Genomic DNA, 14308 nt, shown 5'->3' with positions numbered 1-14308 from the left:
TTTCCTTCTCTTCTTTTGGAAACTATCTCTAGCCTCGTGCTCCACACTTGCTACCAGCAGCCTGGCTGCTCCAGCCCTCCCCCCCTCTCTCTCTGCCAATCAGCATCCAGCTCAGTGGCAGTGTCCCTATTCCAGGTGATTACAAGGGAGGCTGTCGCTTCTCGTTTTCATCAAAGGCTCCATCGTGCAGCTTGTGCTGGTGTCCCATCCTGCATTTTCCCCACCCAAACCTCAGTCACACATGCCCTTCTTCCTTGCTGTTCCATCCAAGGCTCTCAAATTGAGATCCTGAGGAGACCAGGCAGAGATGTTCTGGTGCACTGGACTGCCATAAACTCATTTGCTCCCTTCCAGAGTGATCTTGCCAGGCTGATCTGACACAGTGAGAGATACACAACCTCAGGCAACCAGTGATTTGACTGCTGGCTTCAGCTGGCTTCCCCCCCATAAACTTTAAGCTGTGGTCAGCAGATGCCCAGCAGTCAACCACAAATCCTCCACAAACAGCCATGAAACAACATCTGATCAAAGATAAACTCCTTTTTACAATAAGATCATTTACATTTCATATTCCAAACATTCACTGTCACAGACTGTAGAACTGAGGCAGCATTACAGGAGTTATAACACCTTTAACTCCATTCATCCGCATGATACAGGGTATGAAGTTGGATGAGGGGATCAGCAAATGTACTAAAGGTATAACGGAGAACATTTAAAAATAGTATAGTCATTGCTTTCTTGTCTCAGAACCACACATTTCTTTCACGCAACCAAATTCAAACTCTTCAGGCCTAACATAGAATCTGAACAGCTGAAGACGGGGTCAAACACTTCATAATACTTTCTGATTAAACGTGTAACTGTTTCAAAGCCACACCTGTGAGTTGTGTAAGCAGGAAAGTCAGTGACATTGAGTCAGCAAAGGCATGGTTTCGGAGACAACTGAGGTCATGAGTTAGTCATCGTAGTAAGTGGAGTTACAGCCTATTAAACTAGCGAGTTATATGTATGATATCAAGTAGAGAATCACAACCTTGTTTTCCCTGACAAAGCAGGGAAGAGGTGAGAGGAGAGGTTCTTTTCAGCTGCTAAGGTAATGTGATGTAAAATGTAATTTGAGAGAGGTTGGAGGTCACAACGTGCACAACCATGTGAACACACTGCTCAGTGAGGTGTAACATGACACCTGTGATGAACTGCCGAAACCCATTTACACCGGCACGTGAAAGACAAAAAACGGACTTTCTGTCATCGTCATAGGGGCACAGGGGGATAACTGGCACTGCGCATGCATAATGCATGATCAAAACAGTATCTCGACAGGGCACTTTTAAAATGAATAATTTTGTAAAAAAATAAAATAAAAATGTTCAGGGACAACAACCCACAACATTACCACTATTACCTCTATCCAAGGCTTACTTCTTTTATGGTATTATTGTCATTAAATCCTCTAATGTGAGTTAGGCTTCCTGATACAACAACTGATTTAACCTTTTCAGATCCTGATGTGTGACTGATATATTCTTTGACTGCTCCCAATGCATGAGCTGACATATTGTTCTTCATTTTATCTTCATTTGTGATGCCTATGACTATAACCGAATATTTAGTAATGACTACTGAATATTTCTGCTTTCGCAACAGCTGCACACAAACACATTCACTTAATTGAAAACTTGTATCCTGCCTTCAGTCGATGTTTTGTATCTCATCCTTCAGCTCTCATGTAATTTCCAGGCATGTCAGAACTGCCATCTGGACTAGAGGGATGGCGGATGGGGAGTGTTCACTGCCTGTCTACGCGCCTGCCCTCCACCCCCACCCCCCTCCTTCTTTGCCTTTCCCTCTTTCACGCACATACGCACACACACATACATACAAATAGGCACACATCCATTGCTTCACCCATTAATATAAAAGATCACACCCATGTTTCACCATGTGTAAGCTGTCATAACCATTAAAATATACCACAGTCCTGTCTGAGAAGTAAATATTAATTATTAACTACTATATTAAGCACTATGCTACTGCTCGGTTATGCAAGCACACTTCCACATTCACTGATGACGTGTGTATGGGTGTGTACATTTCCCCTACTGTATATGGGTCACATAAAGAGCTCAGATGACAACATAAACCATCTATGAATGGCTTGGACTGAGATCTACTTGGCTCAGTGACAAAGTCAACACGTAATAATAACTGCGAAAGCTTTTATGAGCTTCTTTTTATGAGCTTCCTCCACTATATATATAGGGAGAAAACCCTAACCAGGGAATAATGGCACAAGACTTGTCTGAAATTACTAAGTCAATACGATGTAATATTTCACTTGACAGGCCAGCAAAGTAAAAGCATTGTATTTTTTCTAGATTACAATAAAATGACTTGCATTCCACTGGTCATGCACTGATTATGCTACACTGGTGAATATTTAAAGCAAATGTAATGGCCTTGTTTACCAAATAGATCAATTTTTGTTGATATTCATGTGGAGGGGTCAGTGGCATTTAATGTAGAATCTGTAGCAGTCTAAATTTGGTCCCATTCTTCAGAAACAGTGATTCTCAAAGTATGGTTTAAATTGCATTTAGGTCACAGATTAAGATTAAAAACAGAAAACACCGAACACAGAATTATTAAACACAAACACACATCTTATAAAGATGATGCCTCTGATACTTATCACAATTGTAATAAATGACAAATTAGGTTAATTTACAGAATAATACTCCATAAAACATAAAATCACCTATATATTACAAAACTTGTTTGATCCAAAATTAGTGAAAAAATCTGAGATACACTCTATACGTAATGCTCCGAGCTGGAATTAGAGGATACAGTTTACATAGGGTTCTAAGTGAAGGTCCTCGCAACACCTGCCCCTGCACCAAAGTTACCATATGCTACTCCCTGTCCGCCAAACCAATCCACCTTTACACTTCCTACTCTGCACTGGGTCCCACCCCAGAGTGGAGCCCGACCCCTCTCACCTGCAGGTCCACCTCCCGCTTGGCACTCCGGCTCTCCTCCAGAAGGGCCACTGCCTCGCTCTTCTCCTGCTGCAGACGGCTCTTCTCCTGCGTAAGCTGCTCCAGGGCCTGTGCTGTCTGCCCAGCAGACTGTGCAGCCTACGCACAGGGAAGAGGCCACCATGTACATTAATGACAATAATGCAATTATAACAAGCTCACTGATAACACCTCTGGTAATAGGGATGGAGATGCACTACAAATGCAGTGATTGCATACAGACTCAACCTGAACCCCCCACCCCCAGAGGCACTCATTCTTCCCTTTGGCTGTCTTCAAAATCCCATAGTCACTGTAGCAAATGCATATCCATCAAGTGCAGGATTACTGGCCAAATTAAGATTCAATAGTCTACAAAGCTGTCATTTTCATTTTATTACATCTTAAAACCTCAATGCTGTAATTAAACAAATTAAAATATCAAACGTTGAATAAATTTCAAACTTCATTCTGAGCCTCAGTTAAAGTATGCTATTATAACTTTTTCCCATTAAATAAATTTGAACATCACATAAAAATTAAGGAATTTGGAGATCCCATAAAACATGCTCAGCCAAATTTCTGTGGTCAAGTGTGAATTGGGTTTTAGTATTTATCTCTGCTACAGTAGTTGTGGACAAAAATAATAAGATCCTGTAGTGATTTTTCTGCACTGCTTTCACCAAAAGAAAACAAGAGTCAAGTAAACTGTTGTTCCAATTAATCAATCAGCATCAATGAAGTGAAAACTTCCAATCTTTTTGTTTGCTTTCTTATAATTATTTTTATCCACGAGTTTCTGAGCAGACTATTTTGTTAAACCCAATATGATACACATTTTACAGACAATACAGATGAAATAAAATTATTTAACTACGTGTTAAAGCACTGGATATATCTGATCTGCTTAAAAATGGTGGCAATTAGCCCACAGGGATCTAGGCACTTAATACCATCCATCTGCAGAAGATTACAAGCTAATTAATGCAGTTAGTAAAAATGAAAAAAAGAATTTAAAATGGAAATTAAAGGGAGGCAAACAAGCATGCAGAAGGTGCAAAACAACCCAAGCCATTCTGCATCAGGTTAGTGGGGCAGTTAGTAGTGGTGTACCTCAAGCTGCTTGGACAAAGCGTTTTTGTGAAGGGCCTCAATCTCTGTGACTTTCAGGGCTGCTTCATCCCTCTCCCTGATCAGGGCATCTCTCTCAGTCTGCAGTGCACGCAGGCTGGTGATGAGCTCCTGCTGGGCTTGGGAGGAGTCAGCAGCTTCCTTACAGGACTCACGCTGCGCCTCCTCCAACTGAGACTTTTCAGCACGGAGCACCTGGTTCACTTTCTCCAGCTCGGCATGGGAAGCCCGCATCTCCTCTGCCTCTTTCAGGAGCCTGGTGCGCTCACTGTCATTGGTCTCCAGGCTGCTACGGAGGGAGCCAATCTCATGCTCCTTCTGGGCCTTGATGGTCAGGACGTCGGCTTTCTCTTTCGCTAAGGCAACAACCTCTCTCCCCATCTCTTCCAGTTTGCTGGAAAGGCTATCCCTCTCAGCAACCAAGTTTTCTTTTTCCTGGTCACTCTGCTTCTGTTGGGATTTCAAGGTCTCCACCTCTTGACTCAAAGCCACTTTTGCCTCTTGCACTTCTCTGAGTGTGGCAGCCATTTCCTCCTTAGCCAGGGCAGTTGTGGAAGATTGCTGACTCAGGTCCTGGTGTTTAGCCTCCATAAGTGCCTTCTCCTGTAGTAGATGCTGCTTCTCTGTTAGCAGTTCACTGTTGGTAGCCTTCAGCTGCTTCATCTCATCCAGAAGCCTGGACTTCTCGGAGGCTGCCACTTCCTGATCACTGTGGAGGGAGGCTAACTCCTTCTTTAGGCTGGATTCCAACTCAAGGAGTTCAGCTTTGTCCTGGGTTAAAGCTGACACTGCTGTCTGCAAGTCCTCAAACTTTCTGCTCAGGTCATCCTTGGCAGCAGCCAGTTGACTTTTCTCATTGACCCTTGTCTGCAGCTCAGACTGGAGCAGCCCTTTTGCTTCTGAGAGAGATTCATTCTGAGCTGTGAGATCTTGCTTCTGAGCGAGAAGATCATCTTTGTCCTTATGCAACTGTTGCAAGCACTTATTCAGCTCTGTCTGCTGAGAAACAAGAGAGTCCCGCTCTACCTTTAGAGCATCCCTCTCCATTGCCAGCTCTATCTGTGCATGCTCTGCATCCATCATCTTTTTCTGATGTTCCTCTGCAAATGCTGCTTTATCCTTCTCAAGGGCCTCTCTAAAAGAGCACTGCTGTTGAAACTGGACCTGTATGTCAGCTCTCTCTTGCTGTAGAGAGGCTTTTTCCATATCTGCCTCTTCCTTCTTCCGTTTCACATCATCCAACATGGCTTCCAGGCTAGCCTTGGCCTCCAACAGACCAACATTTTCCTTGCTTGAATTCTCCAGCTGGTCTTTCAAGTTGTGGACATCTCCCACCAATCGGTCCCTCTCCAATGCAAGAGCAGCCTTCTCAGAGATCTCCCTCTCATGTTTTTCTATCAGCTCTCCTTTCTCTTGCTCCAGACTCGCATTCTCAGTCTTCTGCTGCTGTAGAGTAGATTCCAGGGTTATCTTCTCTTTCTGGAGGGAACTGAGCTCCTTCTCTACCTCAGTAAGTTTGTGAGTGAGTGCCAGATTCTCCTGGGCTGCAGCCCCAATCTCCTGCTGCATTTTCTCCTTGGAAGCCATTGCTTCTTCACTCAATAGACGGTATTTTTCTTCCAACTCTTCCTTCACCCTTAGAAGCTCCTCCTTCTCTGTGCAAACCTTCCTCTGAGCAGCCAACAGATCTTCCTTCTCTTGCAGTAGATGCATCCTTTCAGAGTCTGTGACTTCTCTGCTGGTTTTGATTTCTTCAAGCAGTTTGGCTAGGCTCTCTTTCGAGGCCTCCAGCTCGCCATTGTCACGAATGGACCTCTCTAGGTCCTTCTTCACTGTGTTGAGTTGATTCTGAAGCTCTCTCTTTTCAGCCTGAAGGGCCTCCTTGTCAGATCTGAGAGACTGAAGTTGAGCAAACATCTCTTCTTTCTCTTTTCCAAGGTTTGCCTTATCTGCTTGCAACTGACTATTCTTCAAACAGAGATCCTCCTTGTCTGCGTTCAGAGAGATGTACATGGCCTGCAGCTCAGCGTTTTTGGTGTCCATGGAGTTCTTCTCTTTTCTTGCCATGTCCCTCTCAGTTGTAAGCCTTTCACTCTCAGATTTCAGCTCTTCCCTGCTTCGCTTGAGGTCCTCTTGGATGGAATCCCTCTCCTCACAGATCTTTTCATAATCCTCAATCAGCTGCTTCTTGTTGGACTCCTGCAGCAAGATCTCCTGCTGGTACTTCAGAAGATCCTCTCGTCTCTCAGCATTTACCTTCTCAAGCGCCTCAATTTTTGCCAAATGTTCCACTTCAGTAGTCTTGAGGATCTTGTTTTCCATCTCAGTCTTGTCCAAGCTGCCTCTTAGTTCATCAACAACCTGAGAGAGCTTGTCCTTCTCCATGGACAGCGCAGCTCCCTCTTGTTCCAACTGCTTATTTCTGGAACAAAGCTCTTCCTTCTCCTTTGAAAGCTGTTCCTTTATCAACTGCAGTTCTTCGCTTTTTAATGAGAGGGTTTTGTGACTGGCTTCCAGGGCAGACAGGTCTTTTGCAGACACTGAGAGCTTCATCTGAAGCTCCTCTCTCTGTCCCCTGAGCTCCTCAACTTCCTTGGAGGTGCTCCCTGATACCAATTTCAAATCCCTCAACTCTGCAGTTAGTTGTTCAGCCACCCGCTTGGAGGAGGCTAGCTCAGCAGTGAGAGACTACAGGAATAAAGTGGAAGAGGGGAGGGAAAGGTAAAATGGAAAAATGGAGTTAAGCAAAACGAATGAAAACAAACATTATGGGGCAGGTTAAACAGATGCAAGCAAAACCAAGGAAAAAAAAGGCCCAAAAAAGAAAACGCACACCACAGAGAACCAAAGAAATATATCAACTGACCCATAGAACTAAAACATAACTGGAGGTTACACTGACACCAACTAGTGGACGGTATGGTGATGTCGACTGAAGTTTAGTGACAACTGAGCAGCACAAAATAAACATGGACTCCAATGATGGAATGAAATGCTGCAACAGGAGGGTACTGAGGGTACAAAATGCTGAAAACCAGCCAGCTAATGATATGAGATGAGATATAGTATATTATATTTGCGTATTTATCAGATTTGGTATAAAAGATTTGCCCATTCTAATTCTGATTAATTTAAGATTCACTAATTCTAATTCCATTTCTACTTCAATACTGCCAATGAGATTAGTCATGCATCAACAATTCAGTTTATTTGTATACAGCATGGCTATTTTTATTGAATCAGTTTCTTAAATTCTAATTTCCATAATATCATTTGTAGTTGTTATTTTCTTTGTGTTTTGTACAGCAATAAACAGTGTACAATAAAATGAATCCACCAATCTGCTGCACTTTGTACACACAGCTGTTGAACTTTTGTAGAACATTTGGTATTCCTGTTCATGTATGAAAAACATTGGATACAATGATTTCATGATGTAAAGATGATCATGTCTGTGAAAAAAGGTAAATGAAGAATAATTATAACAGTTAAGTAACAGATGTCAGCCCAGTGCCTAGAGTTGAACATGAATGAATGCCAAAATGTGCAGCTGAATCCCTCTCAAAATGTTTGAAAGGTCAGAAATACAACAAAATATCATGTAGGAGCTGAAAATTCAATATTACTGTACTGAAATAATGTAACTGAAATCAGAAGATGGGGCGTACACATAAAACTACAGTTTACAGCTTCTTACAGCTACATAGTCTTTTTAAAAAATAAGTGATGCATAAAAATAAATTCCCAGTCTTAGCGCAAATGGTAGGCAAGGAAGCCCAGGGCTTCATCCAGTCGTAATGAGTCAAGCGTAAATGACATAGCTGACTTTAAATGATGTTACTTTGTGAAGACTTTACTTGCTCAGATATAGATGCCAGTCAATCGGGACTTATCTTGATGATACAATGATCAGTACATCTGCACAGCACTTGCTGAGAAATAATGCCTGCAAACAGTACACCCAGCTAACATGTGAAGATCCAGTACACTCAGCTCTATTAGGATGCCACGCCTCATACTCCATGCACTATTGCACTGGTTACGCTGGCCATAATCCTGACAGTGCACACAAATATGATGACCACTGTTTTATGTAGTGATATTTCTAACCATCCTTTGCCTTCCAAATGCAATCAATAACAAATCACATTCATATGCAATAGATAATACTCTCTGGTTAAGGCCAGACATGATCAGGAGTTGAATTTTAATGTGACAGTGTCCTTTCATGCATTTATGCAAGTTAGGACTAGAGATGACAAATGCCAAAGCAGCCAGAAAATCTCCTGGTAAACACTTTTATGCATCATTGAGCAACAGCTTCTGCTTTTCCATCAGGCATAGCATCAGGTTTAACTTTTATGCATGAACCCCTTTGTGTGTGTGTTGCTTCAGCAACCACTAGGTACACCTGGATGTCAAAAAAAATTATCTTAACCTCTTTCATATAAAGTGACTTGAGTCTTAGTGGTACCTTCAGCTGTGGAAGAAATTCATGTGTTTGGAAGGGGCTGTGAAACTCGTGTTGTAGGAACCATGTTAACATAAACAGAGACATAAACATCCTGCTGTGCAAAGCCTGAGAGTGGGTTGCATGGAACGCATACCTGGGCCTGCTCTTTGTAGGGCTGCAGCTCAGCCACCAGCTGCTCCAGCTCTTTGCTCTTGTCACGAGACCTGCTCAGCTCTTGCTCCACCTTCTCCATCTTGTGCTGCACCTCCTGAAGCTGCTGCTCGTGCCTCTCAGTCTGCTCCTTCAACGCCCTCTCCTGAGTGGCTTGCAGCTCCTGGTTACGGGCCTGGCCCTCCTCCACACTCTTCCCCTACACACGGGGAAAGGTGGGGGACAGGTTACGAAAAGGTACACCGGTATTTCTGTTGTTAATACAAAAACCTCTCAGGAGGTGTAGAGGCTACATATTTCTGTAAGAAGCAGCTACTACACATCCTTCTCATTCATGTCACCCAGTATGTCCGATAAACTCTGGTTATAAAGCAGTGGTAACCTCCAAGAAGCATGGAATTTTGTATGAAATTTTATATATTCTTTCTTGAGTCGAGACATATATTTTTGGAAAACCTGACAATCAACGCAAGGGAAAACTTTTTTTTTGTGTATGGTCACAAGGTCCAACTGGTATAAAAATGCCTTGAAGTTAAGATTTAAAAGGACACCACGAATAAAGTAACAGCATGAGGATGACCAAATCAAAACAGCAAATGCAATGCATCTCAGAGTAGGCATAAACTCACTGCAAACTGTATACAGTACTTGGCATACTTACTATACTAACTGCAAACTACACTTGGCAACCCCCAAAAACTTCTATCAGAAAAAATGGAAAACCCATTAAGGACCATATCAGCACTCCGCCTTAACTCCCGAACTGACAGTAATGCCAGTGTGTCTGAGTGTGCGTTTTCTACACGGGGAGCTCAGCGCAATTCCACAGTTTGCTGATCCACATGGTACTATCTGCAGCGCAGCTTCATCCTTTCGCTGCCCCCTGAGACACCTGCCGTTCTCCTTTCAGTGCTTTGCTCACCAGCTCTGCCAGCCGCTCCTGCAGCGCTTTCAGCTCGCCCTGGTGCTTCTCCCTGTTCTCCTTCAGCTCCTGCTCCGCCCGGGCCTGGCCCTGGCGCTCATTCTCCTCCGAACGCGCCACGCGCTCTTTGGCCTCAGAGAGCTGGGTCTGGAGCTCCTCCAGCCGTCTTGGGTGAGAAACAGAGACAGCTAGGTAAGCGGACCCAGAGAGCGCTGACCCAGTGAAGGACAGAGTGTAAATTCACAAACAGGTACTGAAAAGAATGCCTGCATGGGGGGAACCTGAACTGCTCCTACAGTGAACTGCTTTCAATTTAGATTAGAATGAGAGGGGCTGAAGGAACAGAAAACAGGAATTGACTCCATCTCCATCTGTTGTATTATCCTCATTCCTCACAAAAGCGTAGAACACAACCCTTCCCAAGCATAATTCACCTTCCCTGAATTGTGTAGTCTCATTATAAGGTATGCTGTATTGCTACATGTGCTCTACTCCTCTGACATCATCGGAGCAGCTTGCAGGTGCCCAACAAATCGCAGGGCCGTGGGCTGCTAGAAGAGGAAACCCTGACTTGCTTACTTACTCTTATCCCTAGCAGAATGAAGCCAATTTGTTCCATTGCTATTGGCATTTAGTCAATATCAGAAGATGACACAGCATATTTCAGCCAGCCACAATTCAAATGGATTGTCCTGCCGACTGAATCAGTCAGGGGGCAAACACAGAATTTTAATTGTGTGCTGATATGGCATACAGGAAGGCTGGTGGGGCATCTCTTCTCACCTCTCTTTTTGAGTGAGGTCATCATTCAACTTGATCAGCTGGGTGGAGCTGTCTCCTGAAGACCTCATCAAGTCAGCTATGTCACTCTCAAGCTTGGCTTTGTCCTTGGTCAGCTGCTCCAACTTCTCCTCCCCTGCCTTTACCTTCCTCTCCATCCCTGAAACACAGCACCGCAAACTCAGTACACTCCAAACACACACTCATACTGTTCCATTGTATATCCCTAGCCCTGTTCTTATTGTGTATCCCTTCCACATGATTCTGTTATGTCTGAAGTTTTTTGAAGACCTTTGCACATTGTTTTTGATGGGGCATACCATGCAGCTACTCCATGTTATAAAACAAGGCTGATATAAAAAGTGACTGGTATATTCAGTCTTCTTGGGTTATAGTGGATTCAGGTCCATGTACTGTTGCAACAAGAAGTCAAATCAGCTGAAATACTTACCTGTATACAAGAGCAAATTACTAATGAGTCCTGTGACATCATACCTGTATTCTATTGGACTGTGAAAATAAAAACTCGGGAGGGACTAATTCAGTGAGTCTTTTTAAATGAAGTACAACAGTTGGTCCTTCCTCACAACTCAGGTCTGAGTATACTCAGTCATAGACCCAGTACTGACTAGCCAGTTGGCTTCTCAGGGCTTCTGTCTCAGCAGAGAGGGACGAGCATAGCTCTTCTTTTTTACCAAGTTTTTCCAGCGTCTCTGAAAGCAGAAAGAGGAAATCAGTTTGGACACACATTTTAAGCATCATTACACAACACACAGGAGCTAATGTGAGCCCAGCATTACCCAAAAAAGGCAATACAATGTTATCCTGGGTTGTCGTGTATCCGATGGATGGATATCCGCTCAAACACATCCATGTTCTCAGCTGTCAGCATTTATAGAACAGTACCTTGCAAAATCACTGGAGCCAGCTGAATTGTCCGCTGGAGCAAATAATTTTACACAAATTGTGCAACAGCATATATCATCAGAAGCTGACAAATGCTTAAATTAATTAGTGAAATCAATGGGCTGTATTGCTCTTCATGGGCTATATTTACCTTGCATAGTTTGTGCAGCTTTTGCCTGTTCCTCTGAGACTCCATCAAGTTTTTGCTTCTACGAAAATAAATGCACAGATAAAGAGCACTGTTTAGTGAGCCGCAGGAAAAACTGAATACTCCCTCAACAGGAGATGCCAAGAGCCTCTGAATATCAATTATTCTTTACCTGAACTGTCTCAGTTATAGTCAGTAAACATGGCTTTACTCACTCCTATTAAACACAGAGAGAGGAGTCCCTCTAGTGGCAAAAATTGCTTGGACTAAAAGAAGAAAGGTAATTTTTTGATGTAGGGCCTGATGATGCTTACCTGCCGGAAGGAATGCAGATGTGCTTGTTTTTATTCCAAACTTCTGTCTTAATTTAAGTAATGATTTGACTTTCTCTGTAAATCTGTTTTAGCCCTGGGGCAGAATGGTCCCAAATATTGTAAAGCCACAACCCACTTAATGAATGACTGCAATTGCTGTGACCCACTCTATATTAAAACAAAGGCTATGTTTTTCATGTAAAAAACATCTGCATATACACCAACCAGTATTGTGCTTAGTTTGATTAGTGTGTATGTCTATGGAAGGAATATGACATTTTCCACATACATCTCGTGCTCCACCTCAACCCCTCATGGCCCACCACCAGGTCTTGGCCAACCATCTGGGAAGCAAAGCCGTAAAAGTGTCCTGTCCACATTATTTAAATATCATGTTATATATTTAACTGAGCAAACAGATATCAAAGGAAAAATGCAGAGGTTGAAATAACAAGCCCCATAAGCATGACCCTTCCAGGATATGGGTCTGTCGGTCCACTGTGCCCCCTTGGCTTGCGTCCTGCCACTCACCAGGGTGCCCAGCTGCTGCTCCAGGGAGCTCCTGTCCTGCTGTGCCGAGGCCAGGCTCTGCTGCAGGCAGAGGACCTCCTGCTGCCTGCCCTCCAGCTCTTTGGCTAACTCACTGACCTGCAGCGTAGCATGGCCGTCGGTGATTTGAGGGGGAATAAATAATGAAGGAACATGGAAAAAGTAAGAAAAAAAAAAAACAAAACATGAGGGTCCAATGGTGAAAAAGGTAACTCAAAACTGAGTGACTTTAAAACAACACAACATGATTAAAAATGGAAAAATAAATGAAAATGGAACTGATACACCAAAACAAACAAACAAAAAAACTCAAAAGAATGGGTATGAATGAGTGGATGTGGACTGACCTTGTCGCCCTGAGAAAGGGACAGGGCCTCAGCTGCCTGTAGCTTGGTCTTCAGAGTCTGAATCTCTTGGTTACCTTGAGCCTGTTGGGTGCGTACAGCATCCAGCGTGGCCCTCTGCTCCCCTGCCTCCCTAGCCTGCTCCCTCAGGGCCTGCAGCTCAGTGGCCTGCTGGCTGACCTTGCTCTCCAGCTCCTCCAGCTCCTTTACCTTCAGCTCGGTGGTGTGCAGCTTGCTCAGCACATCCTCCATCTCCACCAGGTGCTGCTCCTCAGCGTTCTCCAGGTTTGTGCGGAGTGTCTCCACCAGCTTCTCCTTCTCCTCCGAGACTTCCAGCAGCTGGGCCCGGAGCTGCTCCACCTCCCGGGCCTGGGCGGTCACCTCGGCATCCCGCTTGGCCCGGAGCTCCTCAAGCTCCATCTTGTGCTCCATCTTCAGCCTCTCCAGGCTGCTCTTCAGCTCCACCAACTCGGCCGACTGGGCTCCGGCCCCCTTACTAAAGGACACTTTCAGCCCCTCCATGGCCTGCTGGTGGGAAGCGATAGCCGACTCCAGTTTGGAGCGCCACAGTTCGATGACGTCAGCGTTCTCCTTCTCCGCCTGCTCCAGACGGCCCTTCAGCAGCTCGTTGTCTTTGGAGGCCTTGTCGCCAGTGGCCCGCAGCTGGGCCAGCTCCTTCACATGGGCCGCCTCGACTGCCTCCAGCTTGTCCTTCAAAGCTTTAAGTTCACTTTGGTGCTCTGTGCTCTGTGTGGCCAACTGAGCCCTCAGCGCACTTATCTCCTCCAGGAGGGGAGAGGCCGAGTCAGCGACCTCTGACCCCTGTGAGGACTCCAGGCGCTGCCGCAGGTCTGCCACCTCCTTGGCCCGCAGTGACAGGTCCCTCTCCAACTCCATGATGCGAGACTTCTCAGACACTGTAGCTACCTACAAGATTGCACAGTTCACTTTCAACAGCTGCTCAGGGTCGTCTGAGAGGGTACAGTTATAAAGAAAAGACAGATCTGAATAGCTCTGACCACTGAGCTTTTCCGGATCAACAATCCTTTGGTCCTACCAGACCATTTCAGGATGGTGGTGGGTTCCAAGCAGGCCCTAAACAAACACTAACAGCTCACAGCAAACAACTACAGGTGTTCTCTGGAGGAGCCAGGTCAGGTAATGACTGAACATGGCAAGCAAACCTTACAGCGATCTGCTTCATAGTCACAGAGAGTTTAACACAAGGAGAAGATGCACTGTAATGACAATGAAAAGGAGTGTGTCTTGACCACTATGTTAAACGTGGACTCTTGACTCCTGTAGACCAGTTAAAGGGAGAAGCAGCAAAGCATTGCCCAGGGAGAGAGAGGGCACTTGGGGAGGCAAAAGCATTAGAACCCCAAACAAGCAGGGAAGCAGGGTGAGACTGAAAGGAGGGGGAGGGCTAGCTACCAGGCGGCACTAGCAAAAGCTCCTGGGCACTATGGGAGGGGAGAAGACTGTGGCAGTCACCGTGACTGCCAGCTTTGGTAAGCATTATATAAACACTTCCTAATCGAAGTCAACCGAAAACACCCCCCACCAG

At 44.7% G+C, this 14308-nt stretch overlaps 1 protein-coding gene across 2 annotated transcripts in view; it reads right to left on the bottom strand.

Moving 5' to 3' along the window:
* Nucleotides 1-14308, bottom strand: part of LOC118776004 (CAP-Gly domain-containing linker protein 1-like) — a 54515-nt gene that overhangs the window by 14947 nt on the left and 25260 nt on the right. The window contains exons 10-18 of one of the 2 annotated variants that reach the window (XM_036526018.1): nucleotides 12745-13668; nucleotides 12380-12496; nucleotides 11538-11595; nucleotides 11110-11193; nucleotides 10484-10640; nucleotides 9701-9866; nucleotides 8762-8977; nucleotides 4137-6842; nucleotides 3006-3143 (exon numbers count right to left, since the gene is read on the bottom strand). In XM_036526018.1, the coding sequence (XP_036381911.1) occupies nucleotides 3006-3143; nucleotides 4137-6842; nucleotides 8762-8977; nucleotides 9701-9866; nucleotides 10484-10640; nucleotides 11110-11193; nucleotides 11538-11595; nucleotides 12380-12496; nucleotides 12745-13668 (4566 nt within the window). The remainder of the gene's footprint in view (nucleotides 1-3005; nucleotides 3144-4136; nucleotides 6843-8761; nucleotides 8978-9700; nucleotides 9867-10483; nucleotides 10641-11109; nucleotides 11194-11537; nucleotides 11596-12379; nucleotides 12497-12744; nucleotides 13669-14308) is intronic. The other variant, XM_036526019.1, reaches the window with a different exon arrangement.

The sequence above is a fragment of the Megalops cyprinoides genome, chromosome 4 (genome assembly GCF_013368585.1).
Source record: "Megalops cyprinoides isolate fMegCyp1 chromosome 4, fMegCyp1.pri, whole genome shotgun sequence".
Taxonomy (NCBI): Eukaryota; Metazoa; Chordata; class Actinopteri; order Elopiformes; family Megalopidae; genus Megalops; species Megalops cyprinoides.
The sequence above is the reverse complement of the archived record's forward strand: the minus strand, read 5'-3'. Positions and strand labels throughout refer to the sequence as shown.